The 21,609-nt window shown below is 44.1% G+C and overlaps 1 protein-coding gene and 1 long non-coding RNA gene across 6 annotated transcripts in view; one reads left to right on the forward strand and one right to left on the reverse strand.

The window, feature by feature from the left end:
- Positions 1-21,609, forward strand: part of DNAJC6 (DnaJ heat shock protein family (Hsp40) member C6) — a 40,004-nt gene that overhangs the window by 16,079 nt on the left and 2,316 nt on the right. For 3 of the 4 annotated variants that reach the window (XM_046944520.1, XM_015291027.4, XM_015291026.4), the window contains 17 exons: positions 2,989-3,139; positions 3,979-4,028; positions 4,135-4,283; positions 8,116-8,238; positions 9,372-9,505; positions 10,356-10,550; positions 10,927-11,044; positions 11,963-12,042; positions 12,213-12,406; positions 12,518-12,598; positions 13,355-13,801; positions 14,779-14,931; positions 16,448-16,516; positions 17,039-17,173; positions 18,758-19,015; positions 19,364-19,509; positions 21,081-21,257. In XM_046944520.1, the coding sequence (XP_046800476.1) occupies positions 3,006-3,139; positions 3,979-4,028; positions 4,135-4,283; positions 8,116-8,238; positions 9,372-9,505; positions 10,356-10,550; positions 10,927-11,044; positions 11,963-12,042; positions 12,213-12,406; positions 12,518-12,598; positions 13,355-13,801; positions 14,779-14,931; positions 16,448-16,516; positions 17,039-17,173; positions 18,758-19,015; positions 19,364-19,509; positions 21,081-21,257 (2,643 nt within the window). In that variant the 5' untranslated portion in view covers positions 2,989-3,005. The remainder of the gene's footprint in view (positions 1-2,988; positions 3,140-3,978; positions 4,029-4,134; positions 4,284-8,115; positions 8,239-9,371; positions 9,506-10,355; positions 10,551-10,926; positions 11,045-11,962; positions 12,043-12,212; positions 12,407-12,517; positions 12,599-13,354; positions 13,802-14,778; positions 14,932-16,447; positions 16,517-17,038; positions 17,174-18,757; positions 19,016-19,363; positions 19,510-21,080; positions 21,258-21,609) is intronic. The other variant, NM_001177415.3, reaches the window with a different exon arrangement.
- The window catches only part of LOC107054017, a 36,567-nt gene that overhangs the window by 11,655 nt on the left and 3,303 nt on the right, over positions 1-21,609 (reverse strand). The gene's annotated exons all lie outside the window — the stretch shown is intronic.

Genomic DNA, 21,609 nt, shown 5'->3' on the forward strand with positions numbered 1-21,609 from the left:
AAGTGTCATTATGGCCCGGCTTGGGGTTGGGGACAGGCAAGGACAATTGCTGTCTCCTTTGCAGCACTGAAATCCAGGGCTCTGCCTGTCCAGGTGCCCCTGTCCCACAGCTCCTGCCTGTGAAACTCCTGGTGTCCTTCAGAAGGGTGGGAGCTCTGAAGGTCCCCATTCTCAAGAGGGACTTAGAACAGAAATGTTCTATTCAGCAAAATCTGCAGGAGCAGGCTGTTTTTTTTTTTCCTTTTTAATCAGATTTTTTGGCTGTTCTTGTGGGTTTCTGCATATGCTGTCAGATCTGTGTGCTAATGCATTAACGCTTTCTGCTCTGCTGCTGGGACCCGTCATTCCTTTGCACATCTTTGTGCTTTGCAGGAAATGCTGCCTACTGGGAGGAACCTTGAACCTATTTGTTTTGCTCCTCTGCGTAACAAAGACCGTGCCATAGTTGCTAACAGAAAGACAGCACTGAGGGTGCTGTTCTGACCCAGTGACTGAAAGATGCCCAAGCAAATCACTGCACAGGGTGCCGTGCCAAGTGCTGCTGTGTTGTAAGCTTCCCGGTAGCTCCACAAAAGCTGAATGTGACTTGTCTTGTGTTGGTGACATAGCACAGCTTGCATTTCTTATTTAGCTCCACTCTAGTGTATATAGTAAACTTGGAAGTAATTGCTGCTTTTTGTTTTAGAAATAGAGTGCAATTCTTATTTCCTAAAGATTCTAGGTTTTCCGTATTCTCAAAGCTTTTCTGTTACTCTCTTAGAGCATTTCCAAGAATACAGTGTCCAGTACCCACTGGTCCTCAGATCTCTTTGCCTCTGCTTTCCTCATTCCAAGTTCTCATTTTTCTCCCTTCCTTTTATTTTAAAAGTGGACCTGCAGAACTGAGAGCACCTTCTGAACACCACTTCTTTCCTCCTCCTTTGAGTCTCCTAACACAGTAATGTGAAAGCAGAGTGTTCGAAGGGAGATCAAATACTGATTCCCCACTTGGAAGCCAATGAGCTACTTGTTTTTTATTTTTATTCTTTAACTGTACTCAAAGGAGATACTTAGAATTGGTTTGGAAAGGAAACGTTCCTGTGCCATGAGAGGGCATCTTCTGCTCTGAATCGGGCATGGTCCTCTCAATCTTTTTACGAGTGCAATAAAGAGGAGAAGATATTGCCTTCAACAGTCCCAGTTTGCACGTGCATATTGTGCTCATGGATCACAACGGCATCGCCGTGCATTAAGCACCCTTTGTACACAACAGAATAAGTAACATCTCTTTACCCATGGAGTCTCCTGTTTACCAGTATATTCCATATTTATTGATATCTCCCTCCATATTTGAAAGAGTGAATGGCATTTAAATGGGTTTGGTATTCTACACAGTAGATTGATGGAGACTTTCTTAGAGGTAGCATTTTTCATGTTCCTTAATAGTCTTAATGCTCATAGAATATTTCTTCTTGTAGGGCGGTACTCCAGTAGTGGGCATTCTACACAACCAAAGGAGTTACAGCTGTAAGGTCTCTCAGCAAAATTTATGATAAGCACAGTCAGTGCCACCAACCTGCCTTAACCTTGACAAATCTCCCACTTTTCTGAGTGCCGGAGTAATTAATAATGGCTAGGATGTTCTTGTTACATCTTGTCCCATGGCTCTGAAGCAGGACAAATGTTTTCAGAATTCCTGGGTGCTCTGTGAAAGGCAGCTCTTAGTGAATGCAGTCTTGGTTATTAAAACTACTTGAGAGTGTGACATACATTTCCATAGGTTGCTTGTTGCAGCAGTTAACTTTCTGACCGATCTGACATAATAATGAGGTAACAAATGTGTAATGAAAGTAATTTAGTCAAAGCTTGCTAGGATCAGACAGTCAAGTCCTAGTAATTTAGGTAGCCAAGAGCTTTGTTTATAGATAACAAGCAGTTAAAAAAATAATTTTGCTGGTTTGTGTCCAACAGCTCAGTTCTACGATAAAGCAAAACCATGCTTACTCAAGTCTACCTTAAAATTATTATACTTCACTTTTCTAAGAATTATATATGCTGTTAACACAGCAGTGGCATATAGGAGAAAGTGCAATGAATTGGGTCTTGGTTAAGAGATTGGAATAGTAATTCTGGTATAATTGCAAAATGCAACCTTGTGAGGAGGAATGCCACATCACAGTCCATCAAAATCATGATTTAAATGGCTCTTGTTCTATGTTAGTCTCCTACTGACTTTGCAACTTCATGATGTTTCAAGCTGTGAGAAAAAAGCTTGAAAAGAAAAGGAGATGAGCCCTGCTCTGCTTTCTCCCCATCAATTTGCTGATTCCTATGTTAATGCTGCAAAGGTAGGAATATCCAAAAATGTTCTATTCATCAGCTAGAGAGTTTAATTCCTGCATTTCTTCTTTTCTATCTGCCATCTTCCACTCAAACAAATCAGGCTGGTCTCTTAAGTGACTTGAGATTGCTCTGATGGTTTCTGCTCTGTGCATAGTCATAGGTGTTCTCTATGCATGTGGTGATAACACAACCTTCAGTCATCCAGCCCCAGTGAAACTGGAAGCTGTGAGTTACACAAAAGAGCTGTGGCATATATGAATGTCTCTTTCTTGTCCCTGTGGAGGTGGTTGTTGGTTTGGTCTTGGCTATGTGCTGAAGAGCTTCGGGTTGTGTTGAGAAGTGAGGGAGCTCTACTGGTGGTTGCCCATGCTGTACCAGCACCAATTAACCTATGTGTAGTACTGAGAGTTGCTGACGGATTCTGTGCCTAGCCAGCAAGAATGTGCCCTCTGTAATTATACTCAATAATCCTGATGGTCCCTTCCAGCTTGGGATATTCTGTGATTCTAATCTCTGGACAATCATGGCTTTAATAAGCAAAGCTTTTTTTGCCCTACTTGGTATGTGCACATGAATACATTCGGTCTGAGTAGAGCAATAGGTTTGTTGGTTCTGTGAATTTGTTTCAAACAAGTGATGTTGGGTTTGGTTCTGTTGTATCTGAAGGTGCCTCATCACCGGACATGGAGTCCAGCTATGGGGGAGGCTTGCTGGATATGGTGAAAGGAGGAGCAGGGAGGCTCTTCAGCAATCTGAAGGATAACCTAAAGGATACTCTGAAAGACACGTCTTCAAAGGTCATGCAATCTGTTGCCAGGTATGGTACAGCTGAGGCAGGCTAATGCAGGTAATATCACTAGCTGCAGGGTGCTAGTCTGAGCTGCCATCTTAGCTAGCACAACAGCTGACCTTATGAGGGTAGAGGGGAAAATCACAAATGACTTCTGTAATTCTATCTCGCAATTGGGTATTTGGCCTCAAGGGAGCAGGGAACCAAAGTAAATATCTAAGCTTCATAATGAATGAGGATCAACATCCAGAAATCTGGAAAAGGCCTTCCCAGTGGCAGTGGGGCACTCGGTCTCTGATTCCTTCATTAACACCTGTGGGGTCCTTCTGCTCAGCCACTGCCTGAGTCGTTTGTCACTGAAAGTCGGCTCGTGTTGTATGAGACTCCTCATGCTGATGTAACTGTTCCCTTTGCTAAAGCCACTTCTTGAGCTGAAGAAAGGGCTGAGGTGACTTTGCTTTGGTCAGCTCTGCTGGCAATGGTTCCCTGTGCTTTGTGCTCCACCGTCCTCTGAGGAACGTGGGGCTACAGTAAAGACATGTAATGGATGCAACTCCTCAGAGACTTCAATACATGAAGTGTTTAATTGCTAGAGATTTCTTCTAAAAACTGGCACTGAAAATTAATGACAAAAGGGAACAGGGACTTTACTGGGGGTCCACTTAAAAGGAAGGCTGGGTCACTGTCTACAGTAAGCTATCTATAGCTTCTGCTTAAAACATAGAGATGAAGTACAAGTCATCTGTTCTAAGATCATTCTCTTCCTTGTGTTGAAAGTGGGAAAATACTGTTCTCCTGGTTCCTGTAATGGGCTGTCTTCTGTAAATATGTGTGTAACATCTGTCTCCTTCTTTGACTCCTTCTAGTTACACCAAGGGAGAACTAGATATTTCATACATTACCTCGAGAATCATAGGTAAGTGTTGCTTACCAGATATATAAAGCTTGTAATGTCTCAGGGTTCAGAGGTTCATAAGCATGAAATGATGCACACTCAGCTCAGCTTCTTCTTACTTTTCTAGTGATGTCTTTTCCGGCTGAAGGCGTTGAGCTGGGATTCAGGAACCACATTGAAGATGTCCGGACATTTCTGGATTCCAGACACCCTGACCACTACACAGTCTTCAACTTGTCACCCAAGTACTATCGCAGTGCCAAGTTTCACAACAGGGTGAGTGTCTTCCAAGGGATTAACAAGAGTGGGGGGAAACTGAAAGGTGGCAAAAGATCCTGCTCCTGTGTCTCCTGTGTGTGGCAGAATGTAATAAGATGGAAAAGGAACTATAGGTGTTTTAAAGCTGCTGTGGTCATTTTGGGTTTTAGCTGATACCCAAGGCTGCAGGGATTAAAGAGATGGAAAGTTCAGGGATTAATGAGATGTGTTAGGACTCTGTGAGAGCAGCACTGCACTGAGCTGAGCCTGCGTGCTCTTGGCTCCTACACTGGTAGATCCCCATCCCTGCAGACATCCAAGATCAGGAGATGGAGCTCTGAGCACCTGATAGTTGTGGATGTCCCTGTTCATTGCAAGGATCTCGGACCAGATAGCCTTTAAAGGAACCTTCCCACACAAAACGGTTCTATGATTGCTGTCAGATGCTGCAGCAAAGAAATAACCTTTAGTTTCTCATGCACTTACTCCTTCTGAAGCTCACCTTTGTTAATGCACAGACTCTAGTGTATGATGTGGGATACAGGACTTCAGTGTGCTCTGAGCCCCAGTGGGTTGCTACTGAGACTTCTAACACTTAGCCAAGTGCTGACAGTGCCTGGAGCAGAGTATAGCCAAGGGTTACCACGTGAGATCATCTGAGGGGGGATGAGGGCTTTATAGGAGTTTGAAGATGGCCTTGCAAGGTTTCTAACAAAAGTGCTTTGAAAGAAGTGATTGATAAAATAAGGTATTTTGTTTTCATGTTGAAGGGTTCTCCAGTTGTATTTAGTCAAGCAAGAGGACTTAGCATGCAAAGCATGGGGCTGGGAACTGGATCTAAGGTGCATTTTTGGCATTTTCTATAGTGTATTACATTTAAAAAATACACCTCCACTCTCTGTCCCACTTTCCTCTCTAAAACCAGGATGTCATATGGGAACAGTTCAGGGCTCTGGTTCATCGATGGCTCTTAGAGTATATCTCTACAAAATAATGCTGCTGAAATGCAAGATTAGATCTAATCTTTCAGAAAGCTTCCTGTTTATTCCCTCTCCCACAAGGGAGTGATGATTTTCTTTTTCTATCTTTCATTAACTCCAACTAAAAAAGCAGCATCAGCTGCTAGACTGAGCCCTCTGTTGGGGTGAACCCCATGCCTCGTGTTAGCTTGAGGTGTAGCTGAGTCTATCCTCAGCAATTGCTCTGATCACTGATAGCCACTCACTTGAAGCAGATTTCTCAGTAGCAATCAGTAAGCAATCATGGCTTCAAATATGAAGTCGTGACGTAAATGAACAAAAAAGGCTAATTAAAAAGGGCTGTAAATCTTCAGTCTTGCTTGTGTTTGGTGCAACACTGTCAGTGGGATAAGACAAATCCATTTTTGACAGCCCAGCATTAAACGAAAACCCGTTGGTATACTAGTTGACCTGGCCATTGCTCCTCCGTCCCCTGTACTTCATCTCCTACCCTTCCTATGACTTGCCAGCTACTTTGTATGTCACTCTTTGTGGGAATACAAGAAAAACTGTTCAGAGCAGCAGCTGTGGAGCAAGATAAACAGCATGAGAACCAAGGACACCTCTAGAAGAAGAAAGAACGGCTCACGGCTCTGGTTGGATAAGCGCCTGCATGAACGATTGAAGAGTGTTTGTAGAATGCTCTGTTGACATGTAAAGGTGGATGGGAAAGTTGTAGGGGTGGATGGGAAAGCTAGAAAAACAAAACTTGTGAAGGTATATAAGTGATGTGAGAACTTTTAATAAATGACTTGGATTGTTCACATCTGAGTCCGTGCATCAGACGCTGCAACTCTTGAAGCCTAACTAAGTGCTTTGTATTGCATTCACACACACAAAGGAAATGATCTTTCAGTAAAACATTCTACTTTCAGGTGATGAGCTAGGAAATAGAGATTCCAAGTATCTCTCAGGAAGATGAAATGTGCACAGCAAATGATGAGATGCAACACAAAACAGTTGTAAAAATGAATTTGAACCTCATCTCCAGTGGGGAACAAGATACTAGCAGGCCATCAAGGAAGTGAAATCACATGGAGAGTATCTTCTGTTTTGGATGACCTAAAGTTTTGAGAGAGACACTTGTTCTTTGAAGTGAATGGCTTCTTAATTCCTATCTCCTTTAGAACTCCTGTGCTCTAAGACCAAAGCGGGTCACGGTGTGCCATGGCACAAGAAGGAGACGACAGTAAATGTCCTGTGGGGCCATTCTCTGCCCCGAGGTGGGGCACAAAGCCCTGACTGCCCAGCCCAGTGCAGAGGAGAGGGAATGCAGGCAGTCAGAGCTCTAATCTGGCCGTGCTCTACTCCGCTCGCTGCCCAGCAGGAGAGCTCACATCTGCTGGAAAAAACGTGAGCAGTTTGAGAACATATAACTCAAATCTAGCATTAAACAAACCCCTGCTTTGGAGTCCCTGCAGGGTCACGTTCCTGGCTGTTCCAGCCCCACTGCTGGAATAAAACAAGCACTAGCTGCATATTTCCAGAGCTCCAGTAGAGCTCCTGTTACTTCCTGCAAGGTTGCCTTTCACAAGAGTTGCTGAGGTTATACTTGAAAAAAATGAAATGCTGTATAATGTGTCTTTAATTTCCTAATTGCCAACCAGCAGGCAGATGTGTAATTATAGACAAAGTAAATAAATAATTGTGGACTGTTGGGAAATGTGTATTATTTCCTTGATAAGTGATAATGGCTTTTCCAGATGTGTGACAGTGCTGTCATGAGGCTTGTTCAGAGAACTGTCAGTGAAAGGTCACCGGTCATATTAATTCCAGCAGCCACTCGCAATGTGTATTTGGTGTTTTGGTGGTCTGACTGAAAGTGGATCTCGTGCTGCCAGAAGTGGTGCAGAAGTTCTTGGAGTCAGGAGGAGAATTTGGCCTGATAACATAAAATAGCTATTGGGCATCTATATCTCCATTATGGCATTGGTATTTTGGGTCTGTTGAAGAATGGAATGAATGTTTGTGATCACCTCGTAATTCTTGCAGGCAATCTGCTTCCTGCCCCCTGGTTCTCTTCAGGCAGAATCCAAATATCAAGTGAGAGAGAAAAGCAATCCTTTGTCTTAAATACTTTTTTCTCCTTTAAATTTCTTCTAGCCAGAAATGATGTTCAATAAAGACATTTCAATTAAAACCAGATGAAGCAGGGATGTCTGCAGAAGGCTATTTGATGTGCTTTTTGAGACTGCAGAGACTGTTCTTGAGATGTGTCATGACTCAGAGCTGGTACATTGATGAATAGTAACCAGGCATGCTTCAGAGTTTGTGGGTTTTCAGCTCTAAGAAGTCATTCATTTTTCTGGCTCACATCATTAACTGTGCTTACACAGATACCACATTTATTTGTTTATTTATTTTAGACAGAAGTTTCCCTTTGATCAATTTAGTTTCTGTCAAACAGGGCTCGAACTTACCATTGCACTGAGAGCAACAGATGCTCAGTGTCCTTTACAAATCAGGGCTGTAGTTTCTGGGGACGACTTGTTTGAAGGCTTTTTACTGGGCTCAGTGTGCAGCTGTGAGACTAGAGCGCCATGGAAGGCCACTCAAGATAATCTAGCTTGGAATGTAATTGTTAACAAAGTACTGCCAATGGCAATCCATTAGTACCACACAACTTAACTGAGAATTCCTTTTTGTTTGTTCCTTCATAGTTCATGAAAGTCAGGGATCAGAATTACGCGTGAGAAGTGATGGAGTAGGTTTCAAGTCCGTAACTCTAGGTTGCTGAATTAAGTGCGTTTATTGAGAGGAAGCCTTTGTAAAAGCATGCACTGCTTAATACTCTTATGAAGCTGGCTGTGCTCATGGTGCAATCCCTGTAGGTATCTGAATGTAGCTGGCCGGTACGACAGGCGCCCAGTCTGCACAATCTCTATGCTGTCTGCAAGAACATGCACAACTGGCTGCAGCAGAACCCAAAAAACGTGTGTGTCATCCACTGTATGGTAAGTACAGCAGAAAGGAACAACATTTTCAGACCTGTGAGTCCTAAGTCACATTGCATGTTGCAAATGTTGTGTCTGTAGACAAGGATGGCAACAGTTTCTAAAGGAAGTGTGATAAAACCAACTCCTATAGAAAGGGAAGCAAATGCATAGAGGGGAATTCTGTTTAACTCTAAACCTGAGGTTGTTAAAGTCTCTTGCGGTGACTGCTTGTCAGATGTAGCTGAAGATGACCAGTTGCCTTCTGCCCCGCACTGTGCACCATAGCCCATGGGCTGCTGACTCCCCAATAAAGATGGTTCAAGATGGGAACACGTAGGTCTGATCTGTGAGTGTGGTGTCATTCTATATGACTAGCTTGTAATTTATCCCCGAACAATCTTTGATGTTGACCGTAATGCCCAAGAGGACAGTTCTGTTCTGTTCCTGGAGCCTAAATTAAATCCAGGATGCTGTCAGCCCTCATCAGGGTAAACTTGGAAGGAACTGAGGAAACGAGTGCTCCTAAACTGTGCAAACCTTACATCTGGGTCTGGCAGTTCCTGCTTCACATAGTGCAGCCTGTGGCTGCAGGACATGGGCTGGGTTCAAACAGAGACTGAGATGCACTCGATGGCTCCAGTGTTGGAAATCTAGCTCTAGAGTCAAATGCCTTTACTGACCTTTGAGCAGTGAATGTCAGGATAATGCTGTGAAGAGCAGTGAGTCCTTTTGAACATTTTCTGAGAAGTCAGGAGAAGCCCACTCATTTTATATGAACGCCAGAGATCCTTTCAGAGGCAGTTGGCTAAACTTGCAAAGGCAAGCAGCCTGTTAACCTCAGGTAGATGCTGGGCCTGGGTCACCTTTGCATGGCAAATTCTGTGGGACAGCTGGAGGTGAAACATACTGGGCATGGAAGCAAGTCTGAGCCATCCTCAGCTTTGGCTGCTTATGAATGTCATCTTTGATCCAGGCCACTGCAGGTCACTGAAGCCTCAGGCTGGAAATTCATTGTGGTGCAGTCTCATTACCAGACTTTAAGGAGAAATTATTTTGTATGACTTTAGGGAGAGTGGAGTGTGTTTGCGTAGAATTAGAAGGCTGTCTCTGATACTTATACATTTCTTCCCCTGCCCTGCTCTCCCTACCAGGATGGCCGTGCAGCCTCAGCAGTTCTGGTCAGCGCGATGTTCTGTTTCTGTCACCTCTTCTCTAACCCAGGCCCTGCTATGCAGCTGCTGAACACAAAGAGACCTGGAATTGTACTGTGGCCATCTCACAGGAGGTAGAGTACATTGGCTAAATGCTACATGAGTGTTTTGGCAATGTGTCCCCAGCTCCTAGACAGAGTCATACATTCCATTTTTGCTTTATTCCCCAGAAACAGGGGGTAAGGTAAGGTAGCGATCAGACACTGGAGCAGGTTGTCCAGAGCAGCTGTGGGATCTCTGACTTCTGAGATCCTTGGCTGGGGATCACCGTGAGCAGCATAATCCAGCTCTGAGGCTGGATGCAATGCTAAAGTTGGTCCTGTGCTGAGCAGAGAGCTGGACAAGATGACCTTCAGAAGTCTCTTCCAACCTGAGTTACTGTATTATTTCATGGAATAATGCATGTGAGCTAAAGGATGCATATGCTGCATGCCTCATCCTGTCCACCCAGTCCTGAATGTGCTGGCAGGAGGCAACAGAGTTAAAATGCAGGACTCCTATTGCAGCATCAGCAGTACTCATGCATTAGCCATGCTACTTAGCTTTGGCAGGTCATAACTGATGTTTATGGCCACTTCCATTTCACCCACACTGTAATAGTAATGGAGGAATAAAAACAAATATTACAACAGCTTTGTGCTCTGGCTCAGGAAAGTTGACAAGTCTGTAATTAACAGGGCCTTGGTGAATCCCTCTCCCAATGCCAGCTTCATCCTTATAGTATTTACACTGTAAAAATGTCTCATTTGTAATTTTCATGAAGCAGAGGCAAAAATGCCTGTTAGAGCAAACAGAAGATGTAGTGTCACGTGTGGAGAAATAATGATCTATGACTGAGTACTTCATATGGCATGTGCACATAAAATAGAATGAAAACTGGTCACCTGGGGTGAAGGTTTCAGTGATGGCTTTCTCTATCTGCAGATACATAGGATACATTTGCGATCTAATAGCAGACAAGCCCGTCATTCCTCATTGCAAGCCACTTACTATCAAGTCAGTCACCCTCAGCCCAGTCCCCTGTTTCAACAAGCAAAGAAATGGGTGCCGGCCCTTCTGCGACATCCTCAGTGGAGAAACCAGAATTCTGACCACATCCCAAGAGTATGAGAGAATGAAGTGAGTTGCTGTGCTCTCCTACCATCCTTAGGATGCTTTGCTGTAAGGTGTCTAGTATCTGTGCTGTGGTCATTGCCAGACTGCCTGATAAATCATGGAGCGTGGATATTAATTGAAGGTTGGTGCCTAGTATTGAATTAAACTGCCAGGGTCTGTTTGAAGGTATCTCAGTTGGGTACCTTCACTGAGATGGTTCAGTGCTACATTAGTTTCCTCTGTGAAGTGTTTCTGTTTCAACTCAACCTCACACTAAGCAGAGTGATTCTGTTGGCTCAACCTGAGCGAGATGGTAATTTTGATGTTGATGTTGGGGTTGGGTGGTAATGGCGTTGCAAAAGGGAGCTTAACTGTGGATTTCCTTCTTGTCCCCTCAAAGAGAATACCGCGTGCAAGAAGGGAAAGTCCTAATTCCACTGGGAGCCACTGTCCATGGAGATGTTGTTGTTTCTGTCTACCATATGAGGTCAACCATTGGGGGACGCCTTCAAGCAAAAGTAGGAGTTTGTTTAACTTCTCTTGCATGATAGAGGCAATGTAGCTAACTAAGAGGGGCCCAAATATTGGGTCTAAGAATGCAGATGGCACTCATGATATAGAAGGCTTCCTTACCTGAATATAGTCTTAGCAGAAATTTGAGTGGCGCTGAGTGAAAACAAAGAACATTTGGGGAAGTCCTTGATGCCTCCTGTGTCTCTTTATAGTGTATACTAATAGGGCGTAGGATCCTTCCAGGTGATGCAGAAGATAGAAACCAACCCATCAGTAATTGATTAAGAGCAAAACACCACCAAAACCTCTGTCTACGCCCTCTAAGAAAATGGGAGAATACTTTTATTTAGCTTCAGTGAGTATGGCTGACTGAGCCATCCCTCCTGGATGGTGTCAGAGTCGCTTGTCCTAGAGCAGCCTTCACCTTTTTGAATGTTATGGATAACAGGCAAAAATTGCAGAGCAACTGATGGATTTTTCTCTTCCTAGCTCATTACTGGTGCTGTTCACTGTATAGGCAGTGCTTTACTGAAGTTCCTACTGTGAATGAAATGGTCTTCTATGATCCTGAGCTACAAACCTGTTGCTCCACTGTATTCAGTGGAAATAGATATCAGTTTCATTTCAGTGCAAAAATAGGCCAAGTAGGTCCTGGCAATGAGGGCATATTCCCAAACACTGTGAAGGCATTCCCCTGTTGGGGCAGCAGCAAAATTATAGGCAGATAGAAATGCTGGGGTTTGAGAAGGGAAAGTTCTACTTTCTATAGAGCAAACAGAATGAATTAGCTTATACAGCAGTTATCATTAATCTATACAGTAACTGGTAGTAGGGTAGATTTAACCATCTGCATGTGCAATATAGACAAATATTTGAATTTCATGAGCTTAAGCACTTGATCATTATGGTGCTCTGTTTTTCAGATGACCAACACGCAAATATTCCAAATTCAATTTCATACTGGATTTATAGCCCTGGGAACAACCACATTAAAATTCACCAAGTGAGTATTTTAAGCTGAACATTAGCCAAACCTGGAGCATAAAAGCCTTAAAAAGTCTAAAAGAGAATTTTCACAGATGAAAGTCTGTGTGCGCGCATATATATTGAAAGATGATATAGATTTGTAGAAACATCTGTTTCTTTTGAATTGACCAGCTTCTCCCTATTTAGACCTGAACTGGATGCCTGTGACTCTCCAGACAAATATCCCCAGCTTTTCCATGTTATACTGGAGATAGAAATACAGTCTACTGATAGACAAACAGAGTTAACTCCTCCATGGGAGAACTTCACAACAAAAGACATCAATCCAACCATTCTCTTCTCCTCTCATCAGGAGCATCAGGACACTCTTGCTTTGGCAGGTGAGAGCTGCACAGGTTTACTCACTTGATTTGCACACTTACATGGGTGTCAGGCTCTGTTTTACTTTATTTTATTTATTTATTTGTTTGTTTCGGCGCTCTGTGCTGCAGGTAAAGGTCCCACTGATTCACCCCAGGATAACATCAGGAATGTTGGACAGAGTGCATTCTTCTCATCTCTCAGCTGGCAAGGTACACAGCATTGCCTCTAAGTCAGATTGCTTAGAATGAGATAAACAGCTTGTTTCTCTCTCCCCCCTCCCTTGAGCACGGAGGCTGACTGTAGCATGCCTTGTGCACTAGATCACTGTGTTGCTGGTCACGCCCTTATGTTGCAATTGAGTGGAAATCAATTTCCTTCAACCTTCACTTCAGAAATTTGCCTTCTCGTGCTGTACATGACCGATTATTGACATAGCTCCAGTATAAACCTTCACCCTAGGCATCCTTGGCACTGAAACAGAATGAAGCTGCTTTTTGCTAATGTTGTACTTGGAAGAACATAGCACTGAGAGTGAGCTGGGTGCCTGTCCATAGCATGGGGACATTGCACTGGGGATGTGCAAGCAGGAAGAGGGCACAGGAGGTCCCGGTAGGCAATGCCAGGGAGGTGACTTATGTCACTGCTATTTGTAATGAGCGCAGGCTCTGAGGCATGGCTGGAGATAGGCTGAGTGCTTGGTCCTGACCCAGAAACCTGTGCAGAACTGCTCTGTGCGGGTGGCACTCACTGCTCTTTGGGCTTGAGGAGAACCAATTAGCCTCCCCCTGCGTTCCTGATCAATAACACTGACCTCTTAGCACGCAGCCCAGAAAAGACTTTAATTTCAATCTTTACCACGGTAGTGTTCTGAAAGGTTTTGTTCTTGATAGCTTCTTGTTCTGCATGTAAGCTGATTTCTATGGGAGCCTTGTGATGAAACTAACGGTTACCTAAATTTATTTTAGATCAGAAATCTGACAAAAGTAGCTCTCACCCCACCTCGGAGGACCGAGCAGCGTTGGTGCATGAGGAAAGCGAGCAGTCAGATGATGAACTCTTGTCCCTTTCCAGTCAACACAGCAATGCCAGCGGCGACAAACCCCACGGGACGCCAAAACATGGCAAAAAGCAGCAAGAGCTGTCGGCACCGCCTCCGCCTGAGGATGTGGACCTGCTGGGGCTGGATGGCAGCCCCATGAGCAAAACCTTTCCCTCACAGCCGGCAGCAGCCCCCTCTAACTCGGACTTGCTGAGCGATCTGTTTGGGGTTGGCGGGCCGGGCTCCCAGGGGCAGAGCACACAGCCTGCTGCCGACGAGGTCTTTCACATGGCGGGGCCCGGATCGGTGCAGTCCACTCCTCGGCATTCCGCAGCCTCGGCATCCCCGTCCCCATCCCCGAGGGTGGGAGAAGGTAACGCTGGCTCTGTGGGGGGTGTTGCTTTCCTCTCTGGGTACGCTTTTCATGGAAACAGTGAAGGACTGAGGGACCCCAAGAGGCCGTCCAGTTCCTCTGCTCTGAGGCTGGAGTCACCAACACAAGCAGATTGGCCAGGTTGTTTCTTTAAGTCTCTGGGGAGCTCACCCAGATGCTTGGCTGGCTTCTTACTTTACAGGCACTGGAAGTCACCCTTCTTCCAATGCATCCAATAATGTATGTGAGGAGAATACATGCTAACTAAAGAATAAGAAAACCCAGCCACTTGGGTCTTGGTTAGACCTGCAGTGGTTTAGGTTGAATTTCTTTTTTTAACAGTAGGGGTTTGGAGCTCAGATGGTGGTCTTGGGCTGTGAAATATGGTGACACCCTTTGCTGTTTCTGATCACTCAGCAGACATGATAAGCAACAGAAGAAGATCTTTTAAATTATTACTATTTCTTATTGCTCCAAAGTTTGAAATCAGGTTGGTAGAAGGAATGGTTGAATAAATTATTAGGGAGAGGGATCTTTTGAAGGATTAAGTGAAGGAGAAGGGCAAGCAGACACCATGTGTAATTGAACAGGTGAGGGTCTCTGGAATAGGTGATTGGTTTTGCCAAAGGCAGAATAAGAACACTGAGCTCAGTCTAATGTCTGTGTGGTCTCCCTGCATTTGGTTTGGCCCAATCCTTTATGTTACAGTTTAAGAGCAGACATGTTGTCAACAAGTACGTAATTCAAAGAGCACAGTATGCTCACTTAACTTTTTCTTAGCAACTAATAATTTAAAGTGTTTGCAATGCCTGCCAGCTTCCTTGTACAAAAATGCTGGGTTTGTTTTTCATTTTGTTAGGGAGGGCACTGGCTTGAGCAGTGCTGTGGCCGAGATTGGTGGCACCAACCGCAGGATGGCCTTGTGGCACAGTCATTGTACAAGTTGGTGATTTAGAGTTCTCAAAAATGTCTTCCAGCATCTGCCTTTGATCCATTTGGAAGTAGCCCTAAGCAAGCTGGTCCAGACCTCCTGGGTTCCTTTCTCGGTTCATCAAATGTCCCCGGTGATCCTTTCCTTCAGGCAACAAGAAGTCCTTCACCAACTGTGCACAGCGATCCCTTCCACATGGGTAAGAAAGTGAGGCTCTTCCAGCGAATTTGAGCAAACACAAAATGCTGCTTTTAAATCTGATGGAGCCGTTAAGTGCAAACTGGCACTTAGTATGGAATGACTCTAAACCACACAAACCCCACTAAACAGGAAAGGGCTTTTTGTCTCTAAAAGTATGTTCATCAGTTGAATTGTGGTAGGATGAGACTTGTTTTGCTCAAGTCGTATACTTAATTAATAAGCTATTTGTATACATGAGGAAAGAGACCATGAAGAATGTCTGCCTGCATATTCCTGTGGTTATGAGGTCTACTTTGAACAAACTGCCATTAATTGAGCTAAATAGAGTATACCATATTAAGCCTACTAAAGAAAACACCCATCCTTTAGTGATTTTGGTTAGAGGTATCTGGTTTCTTTAGATCTGATACTAATCCTGGCACATTCAGTTAAATCTGACTCTTTTAGTCTCTCCCTTTGTTTAAAAAAAAAAAGTCCCTTAGTTGTCCCCTTCGCTCCCTGTGCCAAAATGCAATATCATAACCTTCTATAAAACACATCCAGATACTAATTCCTTTGTGTTTCACCATCTAACACACATCCCTTGGGTGGCACAGTCTCCCTGGAAAGTCAGGGTGACAAAGGAGGGAACTAGTCTGCTGCTGGCACTGCCTACATCCTTGCTTTGCCAGACTCAGGCACTGGGTATTATCTCCGTGAATAAGACCTTTGGGTCACACTTGGAGCTGGCTGCACTAATGAAAGGAATTTAAATGATACCCCAGCATGATGAGGTATTAAGTGACACTGCTAATGCTGTGTTTAATGAAAAGCTGGCAGGGTGAACTGGATAGATATACAGACTTTGTTTGATATGGGCTAAAGCAAAGACTTCTTTATTGTCTCTATCTATGTGGAGGCTGTTTTGCTGTATATGTGTTTTCCATCCATGCCCTTTGCATATAGAACATTTCCTTGGGTTGAGATGTATTCAGAAACACAAAACCCCACATTATTCTGGTGATAAGCTTTTATAAATATGTATATAAAGCATCTGACCAAAGCTGCCATAAAACAAAGACCGTAAATCTATGTCCTTCCCTACTTAGGTCTGTACAGTATGAGATCAGAAATAAATGGAAAAATTTGTAATGCCTTTTGTGGGGCAGAAGTTCACTTCTAATTAGAAAATGATAGATGGACACAGCCCTGTGCTATCTGTCCTGCTCCTTGCCCTACCCTTTCCAGATGCTGGATTACTGGGGAGGTTTGGGTTGGCTATTACAAGAAATGTCTTCTCTAGAGATCAGTGAGGCACCAACACAGGCTGCCCAGGGGGTGGGAGGGTCACTGTCCCTGGGGGTGTTCCAGAGCTGGGGGATGCGGCATTGAGGAACGTGGGCAGTGGACATGGAGGAGGTGGGCTGTGGTTGGGACTGGGGAGCTTGGAGGGCTTTTCCAACCTGAATGATTCTATGATTATGTTGTTTTTGCTCTATTACTCTGAAATACTTATACATAGCCATTCTGCTTAGCTTCTAGCACACCAACAGTTTCCATACAGCCAGATGTTTCAGGTGGCTGGGACTGGCCCAACAAACCAGGTATGTATCGTAAAATCTCAGAACACTTAATGAAAAAACCTTAGTGAGCCCTGAGGTCTGTTTCCTTCCTCAAAAGATCAGGGCCTGATGTGGGACAGGTGATGGGGTGGGTGTATGTGCTTGGGAGCCAAGAGAAGGACCTGAGAAATGCTGTATGTTCCTAGGATGCTGCTAAATTATAGTATGATTCCTTCTACTCTTGGGAGAGTATGTGTGTCCTACCAAAACTTGCTTCCTGAAGGCTTCCAGTTCTTAAAATATATCCATTTATCATAATTACTCTGTCGCTGCAGACAGTCTGGGGAATGTTCTTGTTGCTGAGCCTAATTGTGAGTGGGAGTGCAAGTAGTCTGGGCCAACGCTGAATTGAGACTGCTTAGGAGCCTGACAATAATACATTTAATTTTAACATCAGTCTTGTAACATTATGTAACTAAACCTTGGGTAAGGGCTGCGCTCAACTAAAATAAGAATAAAAATGTAGCTATTTTTTCTTTTTTCTTTTTCCTTCTTATCTTTAAGGTGGCCTAGGTATGGGAAGTAAGTCGGCCGCTACCAGTCCTACAGGATCCCTCCATAGCACTCCCACCCACCAGCCTAAACCCCAAACACTGGATCCATTTGCTGACCTGGGGACTCTTGGAGCAAGTTTAGCAGGTTTGCATCCCCTGCAAAAAAAAGTTACCAGCTTCCCTTGATTTAGAGAGATAGGACGAACAGCCTGATATGTGATAGAGCTCTATGGGCTCTCTCAGAGTAGCTGCATGCCAGTGCCACTTTCAAGCATTCTTTCCTGCTTGATTCTCTGTAAATTTTCACAGACCTGTGCTTTTACTGATCTTCCATCAAAAAAACAACAACTGTGTATGCCAGCAACAGTTTGGACCTTGTAGGCTGTGTAGATTGCAAAGCGAAACCTCTGTCTTATCCGCATCAACTGTTTCTGGCTAAGGATGATGCTGAGTTTAAATCCAACTGCAGAACAGTTGCTGCAGACCTTGGAGCTGTGCCTGGGAACAGGCTCTGGCTCTTGATAGCTGTGGGGGTCCTTAAGGAATTGTTTCATCCTTCTAGATTTGGCCCACTTTCCTCCTTTGTGAGGAAACCTGTGGTTCCTCACTATTCTGCCACCAATTTGCAGTACTGTTGGAAGGTGGGATCTGAACCCATTTCCATTTGCACCTGGCTATGAAGGACTGTTTGCTTGGCTCTCAGACATGTGTTTGCTCCTCGTTACGTCTCAGAACTATCAGCAAACCCTCAGCCCCAAAGCAGTCCTGACAAATGGCTTAAGTTTTCCTTAAAAGCCATCATGTCAGCTCCTCTGACTGGTAAATAGATTTTTCTTCCCTTTGTCACTGCCCTCAGCTCTTTGCAAGCCATTGTGGTTTCATCTGATGTTTGTTTTCTCCTCTGCGTCAGTACCAGCATGGTTCTGGAATTAGGTTTCCCAGTTCCCTCTGCTGGATCACTGGCCGCTCTGCAGGAGCAAAATAAAAGGAATGCCAAGACTCATGTCAGAGCTGTCGATGTGCTTTTAAAGCACGGATTCTGCAGCACAGCTATGGAGTTCAAAAACAAACGATTTGGCATCCACAGGATATTTAACCACATTGTTGTTGTTCGTAACTAAATCAATAGCACTTGACCCACTTTCTGTGATATGTTTCAGAGCTTGAAGTTGAGTGTGGATATTAATCTCAAGTAATAAAACATTAATGCTGAATACCACCCACCACAAACTATATCTGAGGACCATCCTCTAAAGTAACAAGGTGCTGAAACACATGACTCTGTGGGATAATACCACATCAGCACAGTGTAGTGAGGAGCCATTTCAACACGCGCCAACTTGATGGTGCCACTGTAACACAGAAGCTCAGATTAACAGAGTGGTAGAAGTTAGAAGGGTCCTCTGGATATTTCCCAATTCAACCCCACCTAGAGCAGGTGTCCCTAGAGCAAGTTACAGCATGTAGCTGTGGTTCCCATGTTGCTTTTCCTGCTTTATCCCACCAAGCTGCTACTCCAAAAGCAGGTGCTTGCTGTCTGTTACACAGCTTGCAGAGCAGAGACAGGAAAATTGAAGGGCTTTGCTTGATGTTGCAAAAGTAAGTTTGTGGCAAAGCTGAAAGTAGAAGCCAGCTCCTTGGGAGTTTTTGTTGCGATTCCCTGGCCAGAGGGTGAGTCATTGCTCTGGTTGTTAATGCACACCGTCACTCCTTTCCCATCACTGTGCAGGTGGCCCTTCATTTGCCAGTAAACCAACCACGCCGACGGGTATGGGCGGAGGATTCCCCCCCTCACCACAGAAGCCCTCTCCGCAGCCCATGGGCAGCAGCTGGCAGCAGGGAGCTGGCTATGGCTGGCAGCAGGCACAGCCCAAGGCCCAGCCAGGCATGCCCCATGCCTCGCCCCAGAACAAGCCCAACTACAACGTGAGTTTCTCAGCAATGCCAGGAGCGCAAAATGAACGTGGAAAAGGACCAGCTAATGCTGGTAAGCATTTCAGAGTTCAGTGTCTAAAAGGTTGGCTCTTTGTGATATTGCTTTAATGCACCGAAGCAGGTTGGAGGCTGGTGAGCAAGTCATGCTGATGGTGTTCAAAGTTCAACGCTGGTTTCCTGTTCTAGACTCTGAAGCATGCTAATATCTAGGAAATCCTGGATTACAAATGGGATTTGATAATAATAATTCACAAGTAGCATTAATTTATACCTGTTCTGTGAGAGCCTGCATATTCATAATCAGTGGGAGATTGTTATAAGTGATGGGGGGGTTGCTTGGGCAGGGAAGCAGTGTTAAATAAGCCTGTATTGTGAAAACAACTTATTCTTGCTTTTTAAGATTCAAAACCAAAAGTGTCTGCAGATTTCGAAGATCTATTATCTGGTCAGGGTTTTAATGCTCATAAGGACAAGAAGGGACCCAAAACAATAGCTGAGATGAGAAAAGAAGAAATGGCTAAGGAGATGGACCCTGAGAAACTGAAAGTAAGCAACACTCTTGTTTATGCTCTTACTGTCATTCAGCGTGTCTTTCCTTCTCACTATGCTGGATGCTCTTAAACATTCCCTCAAAGGTGGAGGTGGGCAGTAAATCACTGACCTTCCTGCATGTGAGAGACATCTGAGCAAATGGAAAGGCCATCTAGTGCCAGAAAGCTGTGCTCCTGTTCTAGTACACATCCTCCACAGCCCTGCTGGATCCCCAGCATCACATGGTATCTCTCATGCTTGTTTTCCATAAAGTAGGTGTCTAAACTTGATGGCATCATGCACTGCTGTGCTCCCCATTTGCATCCCAATTAGGAATGAGTGTGACCAGAAAAACAAAGTCAGAGACTGCAGGTGTTGGAGAACACCTGGAAAAAATTCCACTAGGAATGAGAGAAAATGAGAGATGCCACTTGGAAAAAGAACGGAGTTTCTTTTCTAAAAATATATTAAAAAAAAACAACATAACACCCTATGTTCCAAAGTAGCTTCATACAAAGAAGCCAGATAAGAGAGCAGCAAACATCTCTGCCTGTCCTTCAACCAAACCCAGGCTTTGACCAAATGAGGGACATAGGCCCCACAGTGAGATTTTCTTGGGGCAGAAACTGAGATCTTCCTGCTGTTTGTTCATATAATGCATTTTCACACCTTTCCTGAAGATGTGAACATCCTTTGGAATACAGTTAAAACTCCAAGGATGCATTTCTGTCCTAAACCAGAAAACAGCAGTGGCTTGCTCAGTGTTACTGTCACGGCCGCTGGGATTCCAGGTCACTCCAGCTCTGGTGAGCAGGCACAGCTAATTGAACTAAACCTCTGTGTCATTAATCTTTGGATTAATGGCAAATCTATCTACTTTGGAATTCTCTCACCTCTCTTGAATAAACTGCCCAACTACAGATCTGTTATAAAGGGAAGGAAACACATTCTGTCCCACTCTACATGAGGAATATTAAGCCACAAATTATAACTGCCGCTGTGGGCTAAGATGGCCACCACTAAGGGGGACATCATCTGGGGAAGTCGGGTACCTACTGCTGTGTTTGGCTGCTAGATTGCAAATAGAAAAAAAAGGCTCATGGAGAGAATTGAGGCTTCTGATTTAAAGGTTAAAAGGTTTATATTGAAGCTAAGCTTCTGTATGAGTCTTTTGTGCATGTCTCGAGCTAAGGCTTCTAAAGATATGCCTCCACAGCAGAGTTCCAGTTAGGCTTATTTTTAGGTATGCAATTAAGCTTGCTGAAGAGCCACACAGTTAATCATTTCATTTATCTTTTGACTATTCCATGTAATGGTTGTTCAAAGTGTTCTTAGGAGCGGCCCAACTCAGTATTTTTGGCAGTATTTTTGGCTCTGGCTGTCTTAGCTTTCAAGTGGTGATATAAAAATTAAAGACAAAGTACAGACTGACAAATATCTTTTACGAATATCTCCCAAAGCCTTTCTGAAGCTTGGAAAGAATGATGAGATGTTCCTTGGAGTCACTGCTATTCAAATACAGAAACCTTTTCCTCCTGGAATATCTAATGTAAGGCATAAATGGAGATTCACATTTTTCTCCTCAGATCCTGGAGTGGATTGAAGGAAAGGAGAGAAATATAAGAGCCCTGCTGTCCACAATGCATACTGTCCTATGGGCAGGGGAGACCAAGTGGAAACCTGTTAGCATGGCAGATCTTGTAACTCCAGAGCAAGTGAAGAAGGTCTACCGACGGGCAGTGCTTGTCGTTCATCCTGACAAGGTAAGCTTTTCCTAATTCCCATTGATCAGAAATTGTCACTGTTCTCAAAAATAAGGTTAATTATGAAGTGCTAAATATGCTCGCTCAATGTATTGGTACAAACAAATGTGTAGAAACATTCCAGCCTTGGTTAAAGCTTTTAGTCCTCTTGGGACTGCATCTCTTTGCTCTGTCACATCAGGAGGCTGTCAGCTCTAAGGAGCAGAAAGGCTGAAGAGCCAGGAAGCTGTTAAGCTGTTAACAAGGTCAGAAAGCCTCAGCAGTGTTTTTTTCTCATCAAAGAATAAGTGAAAACCATTTGTGGAAAGTGAACAATATGTGTTTGAGAATCTAGCTGCACAGAGGTCTGCTG

The sequence above is a fragment of the Gallus gallus genome, chromosome 8 (genome assembly GCF_016699485.2).
Source record: "Gallus gallus isolate bGalGal1 chromosome 8, bGalGal1.mat.broiler.GRCg7b, whole genome shotgun sequence".
In the NCBI taxonomy this organism is placed as follows: domain Eukaryota; kingdom Metazoa; phylum Chordata; class Aves; order Galliformes; family Phasianidae; genus Gallus; species Gallus gallus.